The 27,327-nt window shown below is 32.8% G+C and overlaps 1 protein-coding gene across 1 annotated transcript in view; it reads right to left on the bottom strand.

Moving 5' to 3' along the window:
- LOC132728895 (protein mono-ADP-ribosyltransferase PARP14-like) overlaps positions 1-27,327 on the bottom strand; it is a 34,527-nt gene that overhangs the window by 3,824 nt on the left and 3,376 nt on the right. Inside the window, exons 2-23 of the mRNA XM_060714601.1 lie at positions 25,592-25,713; positions 24,371-25,415; positions 23,811-24,008; positions 22,058-22,297; positions 21,162-21,398; positions 18,343-20,052; positions 17,350-17,602; positions 15,883-16,106; positions 15,413-15,525; positions 14,693-14,929; positions 14,172-14,393; positions 13,534-13,621; positions 13,068-13,208; positions 12,768-12,833; positions 11,821-12,000; positions 10,975-11,142; positions 10,511-10,677; positions 9,709-9,833; positions 3,245-3,421; positions 2,668-2,774; positions 1,753-1,892; positions 1,202-1,376 (exon numbers count right to left, since the gene is read on the bottom strand). Coding sequence (XP_060570584.1) covers positions 1,202-1,376; positions 1,753-1,892; positions 2,668-2,774; positions 3,245-3,421; positions 9,709-9,833; positions 10,511-10,677; positions 10,975-11,142; positions 11,821-12,000; positions 12,768-12,833; positions 13,068-13,208; positions 13,534-13,621; positions 14,172-14,393; positions 14,693-14,929; positions 15,413-15,525; positions 15,883-16,106; positions 17,350-17,602; positions 18,343-20,052; positions 21,162-21,398; positions 22,058-22,297; positions 23,811-24,008; positions 24,371-25,415; positions 25,592-25,713 — 6,135 coding nt within the window. The remainder of the gene's footprint in view (positions 1-1,201; positions 1,377-1,752; positions 1,893-2,667; positions 2,775-3,244; positions 3,422-9,708; positions 9,834-10,510; positions 10,678-10,974; positions 11,143-11,820; positions 12,001-12,767; positions 12,834-13,067; positions 13,209-13,533; positions 13,622-14,171; positions 14,394-14,692; positions 14,930-15,412; positions 15,526-15,882; positions 16,107-17,349; positions 17,603-18,342; positions 20,053-21,161; positions 21,399-22,057; positions 22,298-23,810; positions 24,009-24,370; positions 25,416-25,591; positions 25,714-27,327) is intronic.

The following is a 27,327-nucleotide window of genomic DNA, read 5'->3' as shown; positions in this document are numbered from 1 at the left end:
AATTAAAAATCTTCTTATCTGAAGGTACAAGGCTTAAAGCTTTGATATTTGGTATATAATATCATCTTTGGGTCCTCTACTAAAGTTGTTTTAATTATGCCCCTAGTGTTGAAATTACCCTGCCCCAGAGGTGCTAGATTTCTTCATATGTTTCCCTGAATTGACAAAGGCTAGAGTTTAAATATATGGCATGAGACTTTGCGAAGTGAACCTCTACCAAGATTGTTCAAATTTTAGCCCTGGGGTCAAAATTGGTTCTGCCCCGGGGGTCATTGATTTACACTATGTATATCTAGTTGTTTGGTGGACCTGTATCAAGATTGTTTTGGATTAAACCCTTGGGTCAAAATTTTGCCTTGACCAATGGGACAGTGACCTACTTTCTTGTCCTTTGATGTACAGCAATGAAATTTTGACCATGTCACAGTTTTAGTTGTAAAATTGAACTTTGATATCAGGTGACCTAGATTTTGATAATGTGACCTACTTTCTTGTGCTTTGATCTACAGCTATGAAATTTGAACCATGTGGACAGATTAAAATGTAAAGTGGACTTTGATATCAGCTTACCTAGATTTTGACAAAGTGTCTTACTGTGTTGTCCTTTGATGTAGTCATGAAATTTAGTCTGCATGAAATATGACCTTCACCACCAAATTCACTAGACTCAAGTGCATTGATATATTCCTGCTCTGATCTTTTATTTGATTAACAATAGATTTAATCACTAATCTGATAATAAGAATTAGATAGGTCAGGGATCTATGCATTATGACAATCTTCAATTGTATAGAAACAAAAAAAAATATGTTCCTACACTACTATTTAGTGTTGTATTAATGCGGTGGCATAGCATTTTTCTCAAATGCAATCTTGTTTTCCTTTAACAATTATTAATATAATAAATCAGTGGTACAGAGGAACCCCTTTTATATAAATAGGCAACTATCGCAACAATGGAAACTAAAAAAAAGTTTTGTGTAACACAGTTTGAATCATTGACTGTTAGAAATATGTCTATTCATGTATAAGCAAATGCACATATTGAAATCGAATTACCTTGAACAATTTGATTAAAGCTACTACCAATCAATACAACAATCCGTCTTGAAAAGAAATTGAAAATATTTTCAGTGGAAAAAGTAAGAATTGACATTTATATATTGTGTGTTTAAAAGTTGACTCGAAGTGGAATAACTACCCATATTTGAGTAACTTCTGTCAAATCCATGGACTAAAATATTGTCAATCCCTACTGACGATGATCCATGCCAGAGTAATGACTCATTTTTCGTGTTTGGTGGATTCGCTAGATTCATTTGTTGTTTCTTTGCTTGGTATTGCTGCCACAACATTTTATTCTGTACTCTCTCAATCTGTGATAAATCAAAACATAATGAACTGATGAAAGTCTTTAAAACTTTATAAATATGAATTCACTCCATATTGCAATTATGTGAAGTTAGCAATATAATCAGTAAAACAATTTTTGCTGCTAATACTATCAGAATTACAGCAGTACTACTTCATGGACATACTTGTTGAAAAAATTATGCGAACAGATTAAAATACTAGTGCATTTCCAGTTTCGAAAAGCAATTTTCATTGACCAATACAATGCATATAATAATTTTCAAAGCTGTAAGAGAAAACTCATAGCTTTGAAGTTTCAAATACAGTAAAGAATTTAATTTTCAGATATACACAGTCATTATTCTCAGGTATATGTTAAATGCATTAATATACTAGTACCTTAACGACTGTTGCATTGCCAATTGAACTTAAAAATGTATTTTTGGTGGCAATGAATTCTGGATCCGTATTTGCCAGTGCCACGAGACAGGAATTGCTTGTCATTGGTGCCCATGTAGATGGGATATTTGCAGAACCAGCTGAAATTTTAAACTGTTTGTTTGAAATCAAAGCTTATGTAAATATGGTCATCTTTAGATTCGAAAATTTAAATTAGCTAGTGTTTTGATATATAAAAAATAACTTATAAATTGATACAGTTGGGACTAATGTAAAAAAAATGTACGCTACTTTGTATTGAATGATATACATTTTCAGGAACATATATATGGATGTATTTAAGAAATAATATATCCCAAACTGTGATTTTATAGCTCAATAACATCACTGTTTGGAGTTCGGATGCGAGGAATTATATCACGAGGGCGTAGCCCGAGTGATATAATGTTGCGCATCCGAACGACAAACAGTGATGTTATCCAGCGATAAAATCACCGATTTGGATATATTATTTCGATTCTAACACGACATAAACAAATAAATGGTGCCGTACCTGCTATTAAGCAAAATTGCGCCTGATTTGTTTCCGTACTTATTGTCAGCGCGTCGGATTTCATAGCGGTTACGTCACATGTACAATGATTACGTCACACGTCTAAATATAGAACGTGAAACAGTGACTCTATTGCATAATAATACACACTTTCAGTTTTTATTTTAGTATTGAAAATTAATCTACCTTCTTTTAAAATTAATATACAGGTTGGATCATTTTCAAAAACAAGCATAATTTACACTGAATCTTGCATAGCACGTGAAGTTCTTTTACTTTTTTCTTTTCTACTATATTTAAACATATTTATACGTTTTACATTTTCATTTCGCATTTGGCAATGACAAGTTGAAAATTTGAACCTTTCATTAAATCTTTTCTTTGAACTTTGATGCTGTCCTGTGGTTTTTCAACTGGATAGGCAATCATCTGCTTTAAATCTATCGTGAACATTTCTTGCTTCGAAACGCTGTGGCATAAAAGGAAATAATGAACCCTTGGACTGCTTGTGGCAACAAATTTTACCCAAGCAACCAGTGCACTCTTAAATCATCCGGCATATCGGTGCACTGTCTGCTTTTCAGTGAGTATATATTTTTATTTTTTCTCTATTTTAAATGATGAATGGTTTTGTCCAGAATAAAGGATTGACAAGACCATTTAAAATATTTAAAGTGGTAAATGTTAAGTCGTTATTTTAATTGTACTTCAAAAAGAATCACACAGCATTCTATTCTATAATTTCAAAGTTATAATAACTTGCTATCACAAACAGAAAACAAACATAAATAATAAAGAATAAGTTATCATCACAAAATATCCAATGCAAGTACATGTATAACATTACAATAAATATATAGTTCTTATTAACCCTTATCAAGTGTGATCAGTGATACACATAAATGACTGTGTAGTACAATATAAACAAAAAATGCATACATGTATGAGACAAATGTGTCGTCTGCTTTGTAAGCCTTTTCTATTTTGAAATTGATTGGCTTATCGTAAGGGACAAGTTGTCCCGAGCCAGCGTCTGTGTAAAACCACTGCACCAAGTTACTCATCATATCAGCTGAGGTTTTATTCTTCTCAAATTTCAGAGCATTTCTCATAAAACTGAAATAAAGAAAAAATGTGCTTTCTACGCATGCGAACAGTGCAGACCAAGATCAGCTCACATATCTGCACCGTTTGATCATGGTCTGCACTGTTCGCTATTTTACTTATTTGCACTTATTTTGAAATGTTTGATGAATGTTTTGTTCATACTGAAAAATGGACAAGTCCATTAATATAGGTTTCATATGCCCAATAGAAAGTTACTTGGGTGCGGTGAACAATGATCACTCTTAAAAACACACAGAAGAAATTAAAGTAAAAGAACAAGAAATATAAAAATTAAGTAACTGGCCATCTCTGTATTAGTGAAATACTATTCAACAATATCCTACGCAGTAAAATGCTCGAGTATACACGTGTGTAACTTGATCTCCTTAAACATTTTAAGATGAAGTTTTAAGTCGAATTATTATGCTTATCCAATTTTTTCTAAAGTTTTTATAATGCAGCATACTAAATGAAATTATTCTCGTATCGGATATAGCTTGAATGAGTGTTTATGTATGGTTTCTGTACCTTAAGTTAAATATGGAGTGATACCTTAAATATTTTCTTTTAACGGTGCACGTGTATTTCGTGGGTTAGTGGGGTATATATATAGTGTTTTCGCGGTTTTTCTTCACTCGACGCTTGCATTTGGTGGTACATAAATAACCTGTTTAAATACGTAATTATGAGCGATGAAGAAAATCGGTATTCTCAGCCACGTGGAGAATCGTCACAAAGAACAGAAATTGTTGACGAACTGAAGAATTATTTTGATTCAAAATTCAACGACTTCAAGAGGAGCGTTCAGACTGATACAGAGTGGATTGCAGAAGCTACAAGAAAAAAGGTTAGAAAAGATTCATCTGTTACTTTAAAGGGTTTATCTAACAATAAACAGTATCAATTCAATTGTGAACTCGATGATATGCTCGACAGTATTGATAAGGCTATTTCGCTAAGAAATGCAGGCAAAGCTCATGAGTATATTTCTGAAGCCAAACATCTTATTAAACGTAGAAATAAACTGATCAGAATTGCTGACAATTCTCCTTCCGGTTGGGCCACCATTCAAGAGTATGACAAATTGGATGTGGCTAGCGATTCTGATGACGATAAAAGAATTCGTAAAGCTGAAGACCGGGCCAAAGCTCGTATCGAAAAGGCAAAATTGTCTACTAATTCTAACCAAAGCTCTCAGTTTAATTTTCGTAGCTTTCGCCGAACACCAGAATCAAGATTTGCCATGGCTGGCGGATCCTCTTACCAACAACAACTTCCCTCAACAGTCGTCTGCTTCAAGTGTGGACAGTTGGGACACATCGCATCTGGATGTACACAGGTCAGAACCGGTCCATATACAAGACCCATGGGTACCTCAACAGAGTCAAGAGCACCCGAATGTGACAAGCAGGAAATCAAGATTAATAAACAATGAATTACAAGACTCTTCTTTTGAATATGATAAGTATTGGTTTTTTGATGATTTTCACTCTGATTTTTCACATTTTTGTCATCACGAGATATTTTGTGAATATACAGAAAGTAATATAAAAATTTCTGATTATTCAGTTAAAGGTCGATTAAAACATGCTTTAGAATTTTGGGAAACTTCGATACAACCTAACAATGATATTCTTTCTTGCATAAAGAGCGGCTATGTTATTCCATTTTTATCTCAGCCACCAAGTTTTTTCATGAGAAACAATAAGTCGGCTTTAGAGAATAGTGATTTTGTAGACAAAGCAATTGAAGATTTGTTACAAAAACAATGTGTTTATGAGGTGCCTTTTTTACCTCATAATATCAACCCGTTGTCCGTCGCTACGAATTCTTCAGGGAAAAAACGTTTGATACTTGATTTAAGTATTTTGAATACCTATGTTAAGAAAGATCGTATTAAATTTGAAGATTACAAGGTTGCCAAGGAATTACTTTTTCCTAGTGGTTTTATGTATAAATTTGACCTTTCAAGTGGTTATCATCATATTTCAATCAAACCAATACATCATTCTTACCTTGGTTTTTCATGGTTTTTTCATGGAAAATGTCGTTACTTTGTTTTCTCCGTATTGCCTTTCGGTTTGTCGTCCGCTCCATTCATCTTTACTAAATTGTTGAGACGACCCTTAGTTTTGGCGACTAAAAGGGTTAAGAATTGTTCTGTTTCTGGATGATGGGTGGGGTATAAACAAGTCGTTTAAACATGCATTGTGTGATGCTAATTTTGTGAGTTCTACATTACTTAAAGCTGGGTTTTTAATTAACAAGGAGAAATCAGTTTTTGTCCCTGTTCAAAGATTAGAGTGGTTAGGCTTCATTTGGGACCTTCAACATGGGACTTTGAAAATACCCGATCGCCGTATTGAAAACACTTTATCTTGTATTAGGACTATGAAGAGTTCTTTTCCGAGGGTTACTGCTAGGAAGTTGGCACAACTGTCTGGTAAAATAGTTTCTATGATGCCTGTTCTAGGAAACGTGGCTTTATTACAAACGAAATCTTTTTATCAGTTAATAGAAAGAAGGGTTTCCTGGGATAGCGTAATGAATATTTCAGAATGTTATTTAACTGTTCAGTTTTGGGAAAGTCAATTGTCTAAGCCATTCAGCAAGAAGCTGTTCAAGGATTTTTTACCTTCAGTTATTGCATACTCTGATGCTTCTAATGTTGCGGGAGCAGCATTTTTAGTAGAATGTGACAAAGTTATAGCTCATCGAGCGTGGACAGAGTTTGAGCAAAATCAGAGTTCTACTTACAGGGAATTATTAGCCATTCATTATGGTCTCAATAGTTTTGTTAGTAAACTGGCAGGGAAACAAGTTATTTGGTACACTGACAGTAAAAATTGTGTCAGTATTTTAGAAAAGGGCAGTTTAAAATTAACTTTGCAAGAGTTATCTTTACATATATTTCGGCTGTGTGCTAAATATAGTATTTCTTTGGATATTAACTGGATACAGAGGGATAATAATAAAGAGGCAGACATGTACAGCAGGTTGATAGATTATGATGATTATGGGATATCGCAAGATTTCTTTAGTTTCATAGATCATTTATACGGTCCACACACAGTGGACAGATTTGCTAATGACTATAATAACAAATTACCTCGTTTTAATTCTTTATATTTCACTCCTTCATCTGAGAATGTGGTGCTTTAACAGTAAATTGGGGGTCGGAAAAATAACTTAATTGTTCCTCCAGTTTATTTGATACCCAAAAGGCTTTAAACCATTTATTATATTCTAAAGCTAATGGTACATTAGTAGCCCCTTACTGGCCTTCGAGCCCTTTTTTCCCGATGATTTTTGGGGAAACATCAAATCTTAAGCAATTTGTTTGTGAAATACTTTTGTTTAATGATCCTAAGGATATAATATGTTCAAGGCAGAAACAAAGAAACTATTTTTGGATCTACGTACTTTACTAGCAAGGTAATTGTTGCTAGAATAGAATGTTGTTAGTTTTGACTCATATAATTTTATGTTTAATAATTGGTTAAAAGGTCAATTTTTGTAAAAAGCAATGCTATAATTAAGCATAATGAATATTTTGTTTTATTATTGTTTGTCAATTTACAGGCATTTTACCAGTCAGCGAGTTGGTTAGATGTACAAGAAATGTGTAGTTTTTGCCTAACAACCAGGAGCTTTTCTCAGAAGTGAAAGACGCTGTGATGTCTAGCAAAGAACAATCCACGATACGTAATTATAAATATTCTTTTGAAAATTTTTCAAAATGGTGTACGAAATTACAGTTTTCTTTTTGCCTGCCTTACCTGAAACGGTAGCACTGTATTTAGTGTCTTTAATACAGTTCGATAATGAGTGTTGTGGGAAATCAAAATTAAATACAGGCGTTTTATGCTATTAACTGTGCTCACGAGTTAGCTTCTTTAGAAAAATCCATGTAAAGACAATTGGTTAAAATTATGTTTGGAAGGTTGCGTCAGGAAAGTACGTCGACCAGTGCAGAAAAAACAACCTATTTCTCCTGATATTTTGAAAAGATTATTATATACTTTTGCTTCTGAGAATTGTTCTCTGGGAAATTTGAGAATAGTTACCGTGTGTATTTTGTGTTACGCTGGTTTTTTACGAATAAGTGAAGCCTTAGATCTAAAACGCTCTGATGTTAAATTTTTTGATTCTTATTGTTCTTTACACATAGAAAAGTCTAAAACTGACGTTTATAGAGATGGTCAGAATGTACTCATTGCTAAAACAGGAAACATATCATGTCCTGTAACTCTTTTACAAAGATATTTACACGCTGCGAGGATTTCTGATGAATCTACTGAACACCTTTTTAGACCTATTCTTTCTGGAAAAAATTCAGATACATTGAGAAATCCACCAAATAAACCTTTATCATATACTAGAACTAGAGAAATATTTAAAGACATGTTAACTAGATTAGGATTAGATTCGTCTAAATATGGTTTACATTCTTTTCGATCTGGTGCCGCAACTATAAGTGCTAACTTTAAAACTAGTGAAAGACTGTGGAAAAGACATGGTCGGTGGAAAAGTACCTCGGCCAAAGACGGCTATGTGGAAGATTCTCTGAAGGACCGATTGTCTGTGTCATTAAATCTTCTTTTATAATTGACACTGTTATTAATCAATAGCCATGTGTTTTGAAGCTATTACATTATATTGTGACTTGAAATTATCACATCTAATTGTTGTTTGAATTTATTTCATCAAATAGTGATTTGAAACTATTACTTTATATATCAGTGATTATGTTATAACCTAATATGAATCATTTGTAATAGTAAAGTTTGAACAAGGAAGATTATAATTATTCTTTTCATTCTGTTTGAATATCTTTTTATATATTGAATGCTTGCCTTGAATCGAAGTGTTGCCCCTCGTTGGGCGGGAGTGTTGCCCCTCGTTGGGCGGAAGTGTTGCCCCTCGTTGGGCGGAAGTGTTGCCCCTCGTTGGGCGGAAGTGTTGCCCCTCGTTGGGCGGAAGTGTTGCCCCTCGTTGGGCGGAAGTGTTGCCCCTCGTTGGGCGGAAGTGTTGCCCCTCGTTGGGCGGAATTGTTGCCCCTGTTGGGCGGAAGTGTTGCCCCTCGTTGGGCGGAAGTGTTGCCCTGTTAGGGTTTTATATAACTGTGTTATATAGTTTTACATTTTTCGCCTGAAACTAACGAAACACATTTTAAAATTTTTAATATTAAATATCTATAAAAATATTTATACTATTTATGATTTTTTGGATATATTATAAACATCAGTTTTTGGCGAAAAGTGTAATTAGATTTTCAGAAAGCAGATGGAACTGACTTGATCACGTCTTGCATTGTGTCTCTGTGTATTCAGTTTATACAGATCTAGCTAAGAGATGGAAATACTCTGAACGGAAATGTTTCTGGTATATGTGTATCTGGGTAACATCATTCTTTTACTGATAATTTGTTTAAGAGATTCAATAATTTTATTTTCCGGACGTAAAACCCTCTCTTTGTTTTACTCGATATGTACTACCAAATATTAAGCGTTATTCCTATGTATTTGTTGTTGTTTCTTTGCTATAGTAGATTAGAGAATAATTGATTTACTCTCGACATAAGAGAGAGTAAATGAAATTATTCTCGTATCGGATATAGCTTGAATGAGTGTTTATGTATGGTTTCTGTACCTTAAGTTAAATATGGAGTGATACCTTAAATATTTTCTTTTAACGGTGCACGTGTATTTCGTGGGTTAGTGGGGTATATATATAGTGTTTTCGCGGTTTTTCTTCACTCGACGCTTGCATTTGGTGGTACATAAATAACCTGTTTAAATACGCCCCACCCGCCCCATCCCTTCTTACAACAAACGTTTTTGTAATGAAGTATTTTAAAACACATTCTTGCTGAATATTTAGGCTTTTTTCATTATTCTTCACATGACACACACAAAATATTTTCTTGAAATATAACTTATTAAAGTTGCATAATTTAATGCCTTTTCTTTGTTTTAATGAGCATAACTTTATTTATTATTTTACAGATTACACAATATTATTCTGTTTTGTAATATTTTGTAACCGCGTATTCAGATCTGTTTTAGTTTCGTTTCAGAGTTTGGGATACAGCAACAATGCTATACATTTGATGAATCCCAAATACAAGAACATAACAGATACAGATAAATACCGATTGATTCTATTGATTTGTAATATGTACTACCAAATATTAAGCGTTATTCCTATGTATTTGTTGTTGTTTCTTGCTATAGTAGATTAGAGAATAATTGATTTACTCTCGACATAAGAGAGAGTAATGGAACATTTCTCACCTATGTACTTTTTCGGATGCTTTAGTGACATTATCTTTCAGTCCACAAATATGTATCCTTCCTTTATCCTTGTCTAAGCTTATGGTCACACCTTCCTGTCTTTCTAAGTCCTTGAGATCATCTTTCTGTAAACGTTTAACGATATTTAAACATTTACTCCATTAAAATGTTCAACAAAAACAAAATAATACATATTTTATTAAATGGACACAGTCCAAACAAAACAATAGCAATTTGATTTTCATAGATTTATCTTTACCATTCTTTCAGTTTATTTCAAACTGACAAGAAATAAATGATGTTTACCAAACCAGTTTTTCCGTCAATAATAATTAAATCACAAAACTCCATCTTTTTGCTGCTGGGTACTTGATGTAGTTAATGACTATAGTTCTATGAGTAGAGTACAGTAGAGTTTTACTCTCTTTATTATAAAGTAATGACTTAAAAAGCATAAAAGGAGAAACTTCCGATAAAAACAATCTGGTAATTATACAAAAATTGATATAATTTGACAAGGCACTACATGACAATAGTTCTGTGGAAGTCCAGTTGGATTCCCTAGGGCTTGCTCAACATATGTGAAAAGGTAGCAAAATGTTTACCGAATAATGACCAAATAACAATGCTCTGACAATATGCATAGGCTCACTTAATGATACTAATTCTGTAAATGTTTGAAATCCCAGAGAAATGTACACAAATGAAATTTATACGCCAAGTCCCCCGCCTGTCAATATTAACAAAAGTAACATGGGTAATAAATTTGAAAAAACATAAAAAATAAACAAAAACCTCTTACATGATATTTAGAGAACGTTTTAATAATATCGTCACGGAAATCTGTCTGGTCATAGCACTCTTCGATTTTTGAGACAGCTCTTTCAATGACCCTATTTTCCGATGCAAGTATTGTAAATGTAATTGAGTCAGGATCAGAAGAACGCTTTATCCTCTGAACATCTTTCCCTAATTGCAAAGTTAAATAAATAAAAAAAAACACAAAATGTACTAAGTGAAACTTGATCACAATATTTGAAATCTTTCCCTATGATCATGAATTGATATATGGATAAGAACTGAAAATGTATTCTTAAGCATATTAAATTTTAATTTTTCCGAAACTTTATACATTTGTATTGATAATGGTAAAGCGGTCTAGATGACAAAGAGCTTAACAATATTATGTATAATATTGTTATCGGAAACCTACACAGGCACCATTAGGGCAAATACAACAAGCATTGATACAAAGTCAATGTTTACCTTGAAACTTTGACTGTACAGAGAAAACAGCATCATGGAATATGTGTAACATGTCACGTTGATATATGACCAGTCTGATGTCACACACATATCGGGGTTTCGTCTTTTCAAAACATTTGAACGCTGCTACCATACACTCAGCAATACATTCTGGCTTAATACGATAGCCTGTAGATTATAAAGACATAACATTGGTAAAGCAATTTAAATATTAAACAATTTCGACTCAAAGAATTAATTTCGACTGAAAGAACAAAATGAAATAAATCAAATCGAATCCATGTTTGCAACTGACTTTAAACAATAACAACAATTAATACAAAATTATTGTCAATTGTAACTGTTCAAAACTTAACCTATCAGCTGAAAAGATTTAATTTTTTTAAAGTGAACTGTTGATTGGCATCATGTAAAAATTCATGTTTCATGTATGATGTGGCATAATATTGGACCGTATTTGAGCGTGTGTGTCAAAGTTAGACATCCTAATCTACAAGATACATGTAGTTACATTTACAGGGCGTCCATGACAGAGTAGTTAAGGTTGTTGACTTCTAACCACTTGCCCCTCACCACTGTTAGTTCGAATCCTACCAAGGACTTTTATCTATTCAGGTGTCTGTTCGTGCCTAAAGTAATGCACTGAAGGGCCCCTGAAGTTTTCCTCCACCAGTAAAGCTGGAAAGTTGCCATATGACCTATACCGAGTGGGTGCAGCGTAAAACCAAGTATAAAGTTACATTTACTATGTCTAACAATTCTAAAAATGACCTATACCGAGTGGGTGCAGCGTAAAACCAAGTATAAAGTTACATTTACTATGTCTAACAATTCTAAAATTTTTACTTGTTCCAAGAGCAGGAAATGCAATACTCCTCCATTGTTTTTCTTCTGCTTTCTTCAATGCCTTTTCAACAACATGTTGCCAGCCATCTGTTTTGTCTTGTGTTGCGACATGAATCAAACCTTTGCATTTTAGGTTAGGAGCTGACGTTGTAACGAGGTCGCTCTTACGGAGCCAGTCCTCTAAAAAAAGTATTCTTTCATCAGTCTTAACTTTATCAAAACAGTCCTACAGTGTTTGTGCCTTAGATGATGAACATGAGTTTTCTAATGGTACTTTGACTTTGAATGCTTTGTAATTTTTCAGGTTTATTTCTAAGAGGCTGCTAAATATGAATAATGTTGTTTCAAAGATTTTTTTTCTTCTCAATTTACATGGCTACTGCCTGATTTTACTTGGTATTTACTCTAACTTTATTTGGTATCTGTTGTATTTATGGTTTTTATTTTCACTTTACTTCTACACCTATTAACTTGATGACTTTTATTATTCGTCTGGTCATTTTGAGGAACAATTTTTCAAGAGACTTGCAAGATATTTTAAAAGCTAAGAGAACATATTTACCATTAACAGCTCCTATAAAAAAATAAACTTTAGCCAAAGTTCTGTAATTGTCCTTTCTATAAATGCTCAGAACATATGAGCCGCCTCACAACAAAACCAACATAATGGATTTGCGACCAGCATGGATCCAGACCAGCCTGCGCATCTGCGCAGTCTGATCAGGATCCATGCTGTTCGCTTACAAAGTCTATAACAAGTAGAGAAACTGATAGCGAACAGCATGGATCCTGATCAGACTGCGTGGATGTGCAGGCTGGTCTGGATCCATGCTGGTCGCAAACCCATTATGTTGGTTTCGTCATGACTCGGCTCAAATCATTGTTTTCAAAAATACATCAAGTAAGTTTTTATTCAATGAAACTTTCAAAAGAAAACACATTCTTACTTTTCTTTTCTAGTTCTGTTTTAACTTCATCGCCACACCGCTTGTACATTTCTTTCGACACAGCTCCTTTTGAAACAAACATAATAATACATTAATGTAAATATCTAAAAAGTCATTTGTATAACATTAGCTGATATTTCGTATTGACTACTTCTATTCTAATGTCAGATTCAATATTTGTATTTTATATTGTATGCAAAAGCATTTCATTATGAGTGTACATTACAAAAATATTTGTCAAATAAGTCATATAATTATTACATATTAATGGTAATTGCTTGTTGTTCATTAACATATTACCTTTCTCTAAATCCAACGATTTGAGGACACTTATAACAATACAGTCTACATATTCATCTAATATGTTGCCAAGCTTAACAGTAATTCCTAATGTTCCCATCTGATTTGTTTCCGAGCCTTTTCTTTCCCCTCTATGTCTGTCTTGAAAGCAAATGAATTTAATTCAGTAAATCAGAGCAAGGATCAATATTATATAGATTTTAAGTATTTTTACACATTATATTAACTGTTATTATATTGGTTTCACAAATTATATGATTAATTACAGAATTAATTTTTAACTTTTATATACCAGTCATAAAACGAGGTAAATATATTACATACTTTTGGAAATAAACAGAAATAAATTCTAACATATATTAAAGAATTTTTGTAAGCAATACATGTAAACCAATAAGATGAAAGAAAAATATTTAAGTGCCCTTAACAAAAAGCATAATTATTCAAAATGTTTTGCAGTAATTACCAGTTTCAGCATCTAAGTAAACAGATCTTAAATCACGAGGATTGTGCCGCTCACCAGTTTCCCAAAATGAACTTTCATTTTCAAAAGCCTGCAAAAAATAATAAGTTTGATAATTTTTCCAAATACTCGTATATACACAATATACACATTCATATATACACTACTGCAGCTCTGTATCACATTTATCTTTAATCTTGCGAAATAATTTATACATCAGATACTTCATTTGCTACTAATGGTTTGTATGTTAGTTCATCGGTTTGGTGTCATTTTGTGTCCAGATTAGTCTTACATACATTATAATAACAATGCATGTTTGTAATGTTGCTTATCATTGTATAATCATGATGTTTATAGTTTTATGTACACTGATGCTGTCAATATATGAAGAAATCTCACTTTTTTTTTCTCAAAAAAGGAATTTTGCCGTATTATAAATTCGTTATAAATATTCCTGACAGATTATATAACCGTATAATAAATGGTTGTTTGCAATATAACTCTTGCCTGGCAGTTTGGGCTATATTTCCTAATAACCATTTATAAAAGGCCATATAACCTGTCAAAAATCTTTATAACTAATATTATCCAGTTAATTAATTAATGATACAGTTTCAGTGCATCACAAGAAGTGTTACCTCAAGTGTGGGAGTATCATCCTGGTATATAACAATACGAATCTCTTTTATTGTTGACTGCTGATTGTCCTTACTAAATTGAGCAATAGCTGTAAACATCTCTTTTGCTGCAATCTCTTTTGGATAGCCAAGTTTACCAGTACCAATTGCCGGAAATACAACGCAGCCCACTTTTTGTTGGTCAGCTTCACGTAAACACAAGTTTAGGAAGGTTTGTAATGACTACAAAAATAATAGTTTCAAATTACATACATGTATATTTCAAGAGTAAAAACTTGATGTCTCTTGATATCTTGTTGAAAGTCATTGTTACAAAAATTAGAGCTAAAACAAGAAAGAATGATCGCACTTAAACTTTTCCCTCTGTTCTTGACAAGTTCAGATTAGACAGGTTCAATTATTACTACAAATGTAACGCACTTAGCATTAATAAAACTAAATTAATTCAGAAAATACTTAACACATTTGTTGAAGACTATAATATAAGCATGAGCATTATAAAAATATCTCGTAGTTCCTACTTCTTTACTGGAGTCCTTGTCTGCTCCACTCCATGGTCCTAGGCGAGCATGAATAACAAACTTGCATGACAACTTATTTCCAGATGTTACAGCAATTTGACCATACTCTAACCCATTTGGATGTTTTGTCTGAAGTTCTTGTTGTAACTCGGCACCGCCATTATTCAATAAAGTCGCAGATATCGTGCCCCGTTTTAGATCTAGAGCTTTGTCAACAATGTTTACTATGGCGTCACACTGTAAAAGTATAATCATGCATTATGCCTTACCCTAGACATAGTTCAACTAAGACTTGTCTGGATTATTATTTTGAGTAATTCAATAGGCTAATCATGCTTGCTCTCTTCACATTTTCTCGTTGTCAAATTACAACTTAAGGTAGTGAATTATTTTTGAAAACATTTATTGAACGCTAATATTTTCATTTCTGGAAGTTGTCATTTACTTCATATTGTTGTTATGATTTTATGGTCATTTGGGGCCACTGATCCTAATACATGTACTATAATTGTTGAAAATGAACACTGCTAGAGGGCACAAGTGATGTTTTATCGTTCATTATCACTTATGACACTTAGGAATATACAAGTCAAACCAAACCTGTTTTTTTTTCATTTTCATGTTTTCATCACATTCAAAGGATTTCCCCCATTCCATAATGTTCATAGAAATAATGTCAGAATATAGTTACAATAAAATAGAATAAAATAATCAACATACTTTTTGCTTTGCAACTGAACCTTTCACAACGGATACAGTTATACTGCCTAGTGAAACTTTATCTACATTCTCTGATGCATTTCTCCGTCTGGTGTGTTCTTTATTTTTCGTACCTTAAAGAAAGACAGAATTACATAAAATATTTATAAAATTGATACAAAGCACAAGGGAATTATCAATCAGTATTTTTTATAAACTGCACAGCATGTTTTAATAATATCTTTTTAATAATAATTGGCATACGTTGAAATTTAAATAAATTACAACGTTTGTTATCCGGAACTGGTCAAATGTGGGTTTTTCCAAGCTATTCCCCCACCCCCAGTACAAACAAACTTTTACCAATATAGCTCCACGATACACTAGCGGTCACAATAGATTAGTCAACCTTCAAAGCTTCTTTGTACCCCTATATAAGCTGAGAAAAACCGAAATTATTCTTAATTCCGTAAGTAAGTCTTTTATCTTACCATGTTTCCTTGCTGAGGGATCCCGCTCAGGTCCCTTCTCATCTTGTTTAATCAATTGAACCTTTCTCTTGCCGAATTGATCTGTTAACGCTCTTGTAAATTCTTCAACATTATCAGCTTTCATATCACACAATATTATTTTGGTAACTGATCTACGATGCTTACTGGAGTAAAACTTTTCTATTGCCTCAACAATAATATCAGTTGCTTTCCCAGCAGGATATCTGAAAGATATTATACAGTTGTCAATAATACTAAAATTTATAAACTAACTAAACACTAACTAAAATACTATGTACAAAGAAAAATTAAAATTGAAATCCGTTATTTTGGGGTTTAAAAAGCAGTTTCTCATAATACAACAACATATTGTGTTTGTAATTTCTGGATTAATAAAAAATAAGACATGCTGAGAATATAGTCCAACTAATTGTACTATGCGATGAGATATTGTGCTATTTTGTGTATGAGCAATATCTCAAAAGCGAGATTCTGACCTAGAACAAACATCTCAGAATCTTGCTTTGAGACGTCAATATATTTTGACTAGCCGAGAATAATATTATCCATACACATGCATATGCTTTTTGAAACAACAAGTTTGACCACTTAAATGTTACTCCATCAATGCTGTATCATAATGAACACAATTGTGACATTTTGAGTATAACCTTCATTGTCATAGACCAAAATGAACATTTATATTTTTTCTTTCTATTCTTTATACATGTATACTTTTTCTATTTTTCTTAATTACTGAGAAAAGCTCTAAAAAGATTGTTGCTATTATTTTACATTACCATGCAAATACACAAATTTAATCCAAAAGCAAAGAAAATAAGCTAATACTGCAACATACTCAGTACCATTATCATGACCAACATACTAAATGCAATAAACACAAAACAAGTCAGATATTCAACAAAATTGCTATTAAAAATGGCATACACAGAAGACAAATAAATGACAATAGCATTTCAGATAATTTGTGTCATTATCTAACATTGCACAAATAATATATCTTTCCATATTTTAGTCAGTTTTAACATATAGTATTTTTATACTAGTTGTTATGCCTGAGAAATCCATATTTTTTAATTCTTTAGAAATCTCAAATATGTGCTTGATAATGTTTAATTAATGGATTTAGAGCATGTTAGAAGTTTTACAACTAAAGAAAGTAGGCTAAACTTGCAGTAATTTGTGGTTAATGTAGCAAAATATAAACAAAGTAGTATTTTGACTTCTATACAAAATACTAATTTACTGTAGTTATACCAATTGCAAACAGAACAAAAGAAACAAAAATTACATCTATGTGGCAAATGAGTATTTTTTAGACTATAACAAATTAATGAAAATTAAAAAATAATTGAGAAATAAAAAATGACAGCATTTTTTAGGCATAATGGGCCATAAAAACAAGTCTGTCTGACAGTATGTATGCGACATGAATGAATTTCTCACCTGGCAGCGCCACAGCCAACAGCAGGAATTGCGATAGAATCAGATTTATATTCATCTGCTTGGCATAAACAGTTTAAAATTGCAGTGGATAGTTTGTTGTCTGCTTCATGCCCTTGCCGAAACTTTGGAACAGATAGATGCAAAATGTAATCAGCATTAAGGTTACCCGCAGGACTGACATAAACTTGACATTCTCTAAGTTTGCCATTTTTAGCGATGAAATCTTTGCACGCATCCTTTACTTCTCTGCCCCCTGTGGATAGATGATTACACACATAATCGTTACATATGTGAATTGGGAAATAATAATATTTTTAAACATCACCTTATATAAAATAGTCTAAAAATGAAAAAGTACCATATAAAACAATAAAAAGTTATTCCGTGTAAAAGAAAACTGAAGTCTAGTAATGTAAAAGTGATAACCTTTGAAAAAACTTTACAGACATCTAAACTATTTTGTTTATTGGTTGTTAACCTTTTCAAAAGACTGAACAAAATATCCTTTGAGGAAAAACAGAACTTTTAAAGCTGCCAAAATATTTCAACAAAATCAAACCTGAGAAATATGTACTACAATTTTAGGAAAGTAAAATGATTTAAGATTCAAGTAATATTTTACATGTTATGTGCGGTTAATGACTGATTTTTTAGTATTTACAACTACATTTTTACTGCGTTACTAACACAGTAAGGGCTATTTATACACATTTTGACCACATTTTGGTAATTTACGTGGGTTGAAAGTGCCATTTATAATGTGTAATCTGCTGCATTTTGGTTATTTCACATTATTATGTATTTAAATACATTTTCAAAATTTTCATGAAAATTGACGTGAATTTGGATCCGTGCTGCTTTAAAGCGTAATACAGTCAACATAAAAATTTTTTGGCAAAAAAAAACACCTTTTTATTCTTAGACAAGAAATATTTTGACTACATAACGTCATGTTTAACGAAGAAATGATAATTTACTCTATTTTCTTCTAACCTTTAAAGGCCAATAACTTCCCTAAGCCATGATGCATGGTTATTTCCTCATCTGTGCTGTTCACAATCATCGCCACTCCAACTTCAGTGATATCACATCTCATGGTTTGAATTTCTAGTTTGTCATGCAATTTGCAAGTAGCATGTAAGTGCGAACCAGGACTGTTTGGATTAGCTGGTTTGTCATCAGAACTCTCCTTTGTGGCTATTAAACAAGACAAATCTCTCTCAATCGTATTCAATTGTTCTCTTCCCTTTTCTGATGTTATAGCTAATGCAAAACTAGTCTTTTTGAAGGTGTGATCTTTTTTCTTGATAGATCTTAAAATCCTAAGCACTTGTTCAACAGCCTTTGATGTACCTTCTACAGGACCTTGAACTAAAATTCCACTTTGTTTGGACTCTAACTTTACTCTGTATTTAACCAGTGCCTGCTCAATTTCAGTCAAGTTAGCCTTCTTATATTTTTCAATAAAAGTAGCTTCATTGATTGAACAGTTAACTTTTTTCTGAAGTAACGCATTTTTGCTAAAGTCTTCCTTAATTTCATCGACAATATCTTCAAGAATGTTTTCTAAAGCACAAACTTCTACACAGATTTCATCTGTATTAAGTTCAATCAGCACCTTCCCCTCGTTGATTTCTTGAAGACTCTCTAATTTCTGGTTGCACATTCTGGTTCCAAAGTATCCTTTAGCCTCTCTGCTTATGTGAACACTGTGACAGTCAACAGCTCTTCGAACGACAGCAACACATTTTTCTATCTTGCTTTTATCTTCTGAATAAATATCAACAGTGTCACCAGTGACTTCAAAGAGACAATTCAACTGACGGTTCTTAAGAATTTTTGAAATGTATTCTTTAGTTTGTTTTGAATTGTATAATTGCAGGCAAAGAGAGTCTGAAATTTTTACACTTGATGTACCAAATCTATTTTTGGCTTCATACATTTTCACTTTAGCTGCATTTATATCACCAGCATTTCCTTCAAACGTAATTCCCTTGTAATTGTCTTCAAACGAGACTTTCAAACTTGAATACCTTTCAGTCACATCTCGACTGAAGCCGACGGAGTCTAACATTCTGCATTCTATTGGCTTGACGGAAGTAATCGTTTCTTTGGAAACTTTCTCATTCACATCAGGTATTGCACTTTGTTCATCATTAATTGCCTCTATTTTCTTGATTAAAGGACATACTATGTTTCTGTAACCTATTACAGTTATTAGTTTTGCATTTCTGTCCACTTTCACAATAACCGAATCTGAATTTTCAATACTGATACTTTGTAAGCTCTGCATTGCTTTTTCCCATTTATAACTTTGAATATTTGTCTCATTTACCATAATTTCATTGATGAATTTTGTACAAATTGCTGTCACATTTTGTTCCCAGTTTTCAACTAATTCAAACTCATCTTGGCTAGGATTTTCGCCTTTGTAGCTGATCGTTATTCCATCAATGTCAGAGGGTATATTAATGGAAGCATTATATACACTCAACTTTTCTTGAAAATCATGACGCACTCTTTCAGAGCTCCTCAATAATGATATTTTATGTGAATTAACATTTTCCAGTGTTATGTCGCTTGGCATTTCCATCTTCTTTTTCTTTGCAAAACATTTTGGTAGTCCAAAACATGGCTGGAAATGTTCAACCGTCAAAGGAACATTGTTAAGTGTGTGCTTCTTTTTGATGACATTATCTATATCTTGGTGCAGAAATATTTGAATTATTCATTAAAAAAGGATCAATAGATATATAGAAATGTATTCATATTTGTTTGTTAAAAACTAACGATCGAACAAACTTGTGACAGTGATTAGAATATGCCATACTTGGCTTAAAGACCCTGTCATCTTGCGGACACATAGTTTGTGTCAATATTGTTAGAACCATAATGGTGGCTAATTATCTAAGATTCTTTATTGAGTTATAAAAACATATCTTACAGAAAATATTCTTCACAAAATTTTTCACAGGGGAATGGAAAATAGAGAATCAGAATTATTTAGTAAATGGTTGGAATTAATTCTGTGAATTTTTATCAGCATCATACCAAGAATTTTTTAAAAGATAATCTCCATCCCTTGCGATAAAATAATCATTTGTAGCAGATCAATACAAAATTTCTTTTATTAAATAATTTCATATTCAATAAAATTTATAACACATTTTATAAATAATCATACAGGAAAAAGTGGCATCGTCCCTGTTCTTACTGCCATTTTTTTTTTACAAAATTAAGATATTGGTAAAAAGGTAATCTATTAAAGTGTATAAAGCTATATATTTACTGTCTGTGGAATGTAAAATTATTGTTTTTATTGCTGTTAAAATAATTATAGAATACCTAGAATGAAAGAAATTTGTCAGTATATTTTATTGAAAGTGAGTGGGGCAGACTTGAAAGCATCGCTAAAACCTATTGAAAAAAGCAACAGAATATTTTGTTTTGGAACCTTTTTTTCTGTTTACATACAATATTCATTTGTGTTAAATATTTACAGAAAATTCTGTCATAAATATGTTAAGAAACAATCATAAGGTTATGAAAACTACATATGTTTAATGTTTTTAAATTTCTATCAAATATTTTATGAGATATAGCTCTATACACTTAAACTACAAATACATTCGAAAATACATGAAAATGTTCATAAATTTGAATATGATTTCCACTTTTTTTTAAAAAAGATCTTTGCTCGATAGATGGATCCTGTAAGAGTCAATTTAAGTTCAACAAAAATGGAAGAAATTTTTTTAAAAATCAGGAAAAGGATAAAAAAGAACAATTATTAAAAAAAAAGAGAAAAATACCTCGAAAATTCTCAAAGTAAACTAAACATGCAGTTTTATCTGCACTTAGTTTGACCCTTTCAACAGGTCCTCCACCACTTTTCCTACTGTTTTCGAAGTAAAACTCAATTGTATCTTCGTGTATATCTGGCGTAAGTGATGTTACTAGCAAGCAGTTTGACACAGGAACTCTTGATACTTTAAGGGTAGCTCCTTCAAGTTTGTACTTCGAAAACGCTGTCTCCATTTTTTTCATATCTGAAAAGAACATTGAAAGGTGACTGAAACATATCTCATATAGTCACTTTTCATTATAAACAATTTTTGTGGTAGAACATTAGACAGTCGACGGTTACATATCAAATGATGTTGAATAAATCAGAACACAGTATCCTGTTGCTATGTGCTCAGATTAAACAGTTTTATGCTTCTGTTGAATCTCTTGTCAACTAGGCATACATTAAATGTAAGAAAATAGTGTCTAACAAAACCAACTATGGCTCTTAAAGATGAAATGTGTGCCTGTTAATATAAGAGGAGTTCTAATTTTTTATTATCCTGTGTCTTAAAAGGGTAGATCAACACACAACTTTAAATAAAGCCAACTGTTGAATAATTAAATATATACGTTATTTTGTTCGATGTATTCCTTATAGTATTAGTTATAAAGATTTTTGGCAAGTTATATGGCCAAAGTTGTTTGGAACTAAAACCAGAGCTGGTCAGGAATATAACCTGTCAGAAACATTTATAACGAATTTATAACACTGCAAACTTCTTTTTTTAGAGAAAAAAGGGACATTTCTTTAATGGCAGCCATGTGTATAAAACAATCAACCAATGAAAGAGGATGTTACAAACATGCAGTATAATAGAATAGGATATAAGACGTCATATACACTGTTTTTAGTACCTACCTATATTTGTATCCATAGTAACAAGCACTTTACCAGCATTTTCATTATGACTAAATGTCATGTCAATAGCAATACAGTCTGCCTTAACTTCAAGGAAATTACTAAGACATTCCTGTGTTGTCGTCTGCTTTATGTCCTCGATGAGCACTCTGTCGTTGTAATAAGTAATTGGTGCACATCCTGACACGTTAAGCTTCCGATTTTCAAATGTGTGTTTGCGTGCTAAAACTGCCTTTGCAACTGTGCAAATTTAATATATGTAGATTTAAACTTGTCAAATGCAAACTGTTAAAATCAATTATTTACAATTAGCATTTGAATTTAAAAAAAACATCATAGATGCCTTTGAAGTGGCATTATGCCCATTCAAGAATAAATGTTCGGTGAACAGGTGAAATCAAAATTAACCTTATATTTTGCCATATAAATTAAGTCTAAATAATTCATGTGAACAAAGGAAATTTCAATAAATACTTACAATTTATTGGTAACATTAAATTCTTAAAAGAGTTGGACAGTCTTTTTATAATTTACTTTGTTTTCATATACATGTACTCATTAAATTTTTTCATTAATCACCATTATGATAGTCAATCTTTTGAATATACGAGGGGTGATCCAAAAATTCGTGGACAATGTGTGTATCTCCATAACAAGACGTCCTACCGAGGTGAACTCTTTCGATATTATTAATCAATGCCTCTTTAATAAATTGACCAAATTTTAAAACACCAATTGCATTTCTTATCTATATATGACAACATCAAAAGATTAAGTATCAAAATCGCAGCGCAGCTTACTTTTTCTCTGTAATGTAAACGTTTTCATCTCATTTAAACACATGTAAAACCTGTGCAAACAAAGAAAATTGCAGGAAACGTTATAATAACGGTGTTTTGATGTGTATGACGTCATTCTGTCAGCATCAGACAACATTTTGAAGTTGCGGTTATTTTACGCTCGTGCTTTAAAGAACACATGCTAAAAACAGCTTTACCAAAAATGAACGTCACAGATCCAGCAAAACTTGGGACAGTTATACAGTTCTGTGTAAATCTAGGGAAGACGACTGGCGAGACAATGCACCTGCTCACCGTGCCCGGGACACACAGCTGACCATTCAAATCCAGCTTGGAGCAGAAGTACTCAGTCATCCACAATATTCGCCTGATCTTTCCCCGTGTGACTTCGCCTTGTTTCCCAGGTTAAAGAAAGAGTTGAGAGGGAGACGTTTTGACAATCTGGACGAGTTGAGAGGAGCCACCCAATGCATACTGTCATCATTCAGCCAGGAATGGTATGCGAGTACATTTAGAGACTGGGTCCGCCGCCATGAAAAATGTGTGCGGGTTAAAGGGGAATACTTTGAAAAGTTATAAGGCAAAACGGTAACGTAGATTACTTCCTATGATAGCATAACGTCGTTTGTGACGTCGTGAGCTGCGCCGCGTTTTGTCATGTCTATGTATATAAACTGGTGCAGAATCGTTAATTCTTGTACAATCTTTACAATATTTTGAGAATTTGCCGACATATGCTCACTTAATAAGATACTAGAATTTCATGTGATTTGCTTTATTACTTTTTGTTTTATGCAGGGTGTCCACGAATTTTTGGATCACCCCTCGTACATGTATCTTACCAAAGCAACTTAAACTGACAGCGAAAATATGACATATAATGTCACTTTAAATAATCTATATATAAAACATCTAAAATGCTGCAGAATGGAAAAGCTTGATCAAATATATACCTGATGCTTCTGTAAACTGAATGAACATCACATCATCGTCAAGACAATCAAACCAAACACGTTCAATATCACCGCCGCCCGAACGCCGCTGGTTCTCAAAATACATCTCTAAGTTTTCCTTTGAGGAAATTTCGCTTACACCATCAACCCTGATTGAAGTCTGGACATCTTCTTCAGTTTCCGATTCAGAGCTATGTTCTATCAAGATTTCAAATTTATGTTGAGATTACTAAGAATTAAGTAAGTTAAAACTTATAAAACTAAATATTAGTATTGAGACAGTATTTTTTTTTTGTTTCTCCCAAGAGACTCATAATTATAAATTTCCTAGTGTCTACAAGTTCAATAAATCATGCCAGCAATCAAGAAAATTACTTTTAACAACAATAAAAGTTCTGTTGTTATAATTCCAGTTAAAGTCAACTTGTCACATTGATGAAATACTGGTGAGAATATAAACAAAATTATATTTACCTATAATGAGATCTTACTTATTTAAAATAATGATAATCTTTGGGAACACATGAGCAATTTGATTTAAAATAAAGGGATAATTTCACCTTCAGTCTCTTGAAAAGATGCTTCACTGCTCTGCTTTGTTCCCTGATGCTTTGTTTCTTGGTCTCTTGAACTTTGCAAATGTCTCCAATCTTCTCCATGCATTTGGTGATCTTTAATGGCCTCGTGGCTATCATATTCTTGTATGGTGTTACCTTCAATAGTTTTATGCCCTTCATTAAGCATTTGTTGTTCATACATTGCATGCTGATTTCCCCCCTGCATTAATGGTATATTTTGTCTTGGTACTTGCACAGGAATGTGACTTGGATATTGATTAGGTCCATAGCCCTGGCCATAGTTTGTAGCAATCCAATGAGGCGGCTGGTTTACATTTACAGGTATTTGAGGATACTGTATTGCTGGTGACGGATAAACAGGATATCCAGGCCCTTGTCCCGAACCTAGCATGTTCCCGTACTGGTTCCCTGCATAAGTGTTCTGGTTGAATTGACTTGGTAACGGTGGTGTTGGAGGATACTGATAAACAGGATATGATCCTGTATGACCTTTAAATGATGCAACCGGTGAGAAAGGATTAGATTGACCTGCTTGACTTTGAATAGGTGCCATCGGACAAAATTGATTCATCTGACCTTGATATGGCACTGATGATAAAATGTGACCTTCCAACTTTGTTTGATTTTGATGTGAAAACTGGGTTACAGGAATTGCTTCGCCTTGATATGATGACGGTGTTGGAAATCGATACTGTGGATTACCCTGAACATTCGGTGGCGCTGAAGGCGTAGGCAATTTATCGTGATATGTTTGATTTATTGGCGGTGGAAATCGACCCCTTATATTTGTGTTGTCATAATGTTGCGCTGTTTGATCTGGAATCGGCGAGACTGGTCTTTGTGTTGATGTCCCTACTGGAGGTCTAAAGCCAAAAGGGACGTTAGTATTAGGATGAAATGCTTGTCCATGATTTTGAAACATTCCATTTCCAGAGGAATTGTACATTGGAAAATTGTTGTTAGGTGGAAACATAGCCATTGGATGTGTCCCTGGTACATTTTCTGGAAGTTTTGGATACAACATTTCCTAAATATAAACAAAGATGTTATTTGAAATTTTCAAATTTACATAATTATATGGGATTCTCTTTCATATCTATAAACAATAGTACAAAATAAGAAGTATGATATTTTAAATCATTATATTATGTATGCTATTTATTGTACATTATTTTTTACTATCTTACGTAATTGTGCAGTTACCTGTTGTTTCCATTCTCCTGGAATCTGAGATGGTTGTGCCATTTCGTATTTTATCTGCAAGCATTTATCTGCACTCAAATAGACCTCTTCTTGAATCACCTCATTGTATAACTTTTGAGCCGCTTAAAAAAAAAATGAACTTATAAATGTATTTTTTCTTAATGAAGCAACTTCAGGGCTGTATGAAATCAAATATTTTCCTTAAATATGTCTTTTTATTAAATTGTTAAGTAAGGCTTTTAAAACTTATAAAAATTTAACATATTAACCCTTTACTTCATAATTATAGACGTGTTTTGACGGCTTTTCGACCCCCCCCCCTTTTTTTGAGGACTCAAAACCATGAAAAATTACCTTATTTAGGCCCCAAATACTGTTTTTCGTTTGGGAAATGTTGAAGGGGAATGTGCCCCCTTCTGTTTGGGGTGTTTGAAAGGGGGGTGGTAGTCCCCCTCATCGCCAAGAAAATTTTGGACTTGTGAGAGGCTAAAAATTACCCCAGGTCGATCATAAGGTAATGTGTAACCAATGCTGAAAAGCCTTTGGCTCAATCCATTGAGAAGTTGCAGCACTTTGAAATCAATTTTGACGGAAAAATCAACACAAAATAGTGATTTTTGGCAATTTTGAGATGTCCCCTCATTGCCATGGTAACAGGAAATTTAAGACTGAGCATGTTGTTACAAAGGCAATGGTCCAGTCAACATTTGTGCCATGTTTGATTAGTATTGAAGCATTTTTCATAGTTTCATAGCAGTTTGAACTTGTAACAGGAGGCTTTTCAATGAAAACAGCCATTTTTCACAATATGCTCATGAGGGAAAGGGTTAAACATATAGATGATAAAGAAATATGGAATTATACATGTATTTCATATCAAAGGAACTTACCTCATCATTGCATTTAGGAAATTTTCGTAACAGCCAATTACATTTTCAATCTACATTTCCTTATAACCTGGTATTTTGAAGTAATTTTTTTCTTTCATATTGAAAAAGGACAAGTAATGAACTTTGTTACTGTATGCAAGTTTACTTGTTTTGTTTGCTTAATTACATGTATTTTTGGGTTGTTTATTGAAACTCGCTTACAAACAATTCATCATTTATAAAAAAAAATCAACAATCCATACTGTCAATTTATCAATATGGGCAGTACTTTGAAATAAACATTTTATATTTGGCTTTCCTTGTAACTTTGTTCTGAAAATTTCATTAAGGTTAATTGGTGCATATTTGATAAAAGATAAAAGAATGCAGTGTTGAAACACAAGTTGAACCAGCTTTTTACTTGCAAATAATGGAGGGAAAATATGGATATGCTTTAATCTTAATTGATTAATTTGAGGTTATACCTGTATTTATTAAAGTAATATAACAAACGGTAGCTAAATAGGCCAATTGCCAATGACAATAAGATAACAAACATAATTACAAATATAATTCAAGTAACTCATAGTCAAATACTTTAAAAATGTCGATTCCCAGCAAACAAAAGACGTTGTACCAACGTTGTACTGACGTTAGACCCTGACGTTGGGTTAACGTTGGCAGAAGGTTGGATTTGAAAGTTTTTTAGACGTCAGAAACCGACGTCTATACAACGTCATAAAATGACCTTTATCCAACCTTTTCTGACCATAATCCAACCTTTCCTGACCATTATCTGACCATAATCCAACCTTTTCTGACCATTATTTGGACATAATCCAGCCTTTTTCTGACCATAATCCAACC

The sequence above is a fragment of the Ruditapes philippinarum genome, unplaced genomic scaffold (genome assembly GCF_026571515.1).
Source record: "Ruditapes philippinarum isolate M1 unplaced genomic scaffold, ASM2657151v2 ctg578_1_1_1_1, whole genome shotgun sequence".
In the NCBI taxonomy this organism is placed as follows: domain Eukaryota; kingdom Metazoa; phylum Mollusca; class Bivalvia; order Venerida; family Veneridae; genus Ruditapes; species Ruditapes philippinarum.
The sequence above is the reverse complement of the archived record's forward strand: the minus strand, read 5'-3'. Positions and strand labels throughout refer to the sequence as shown.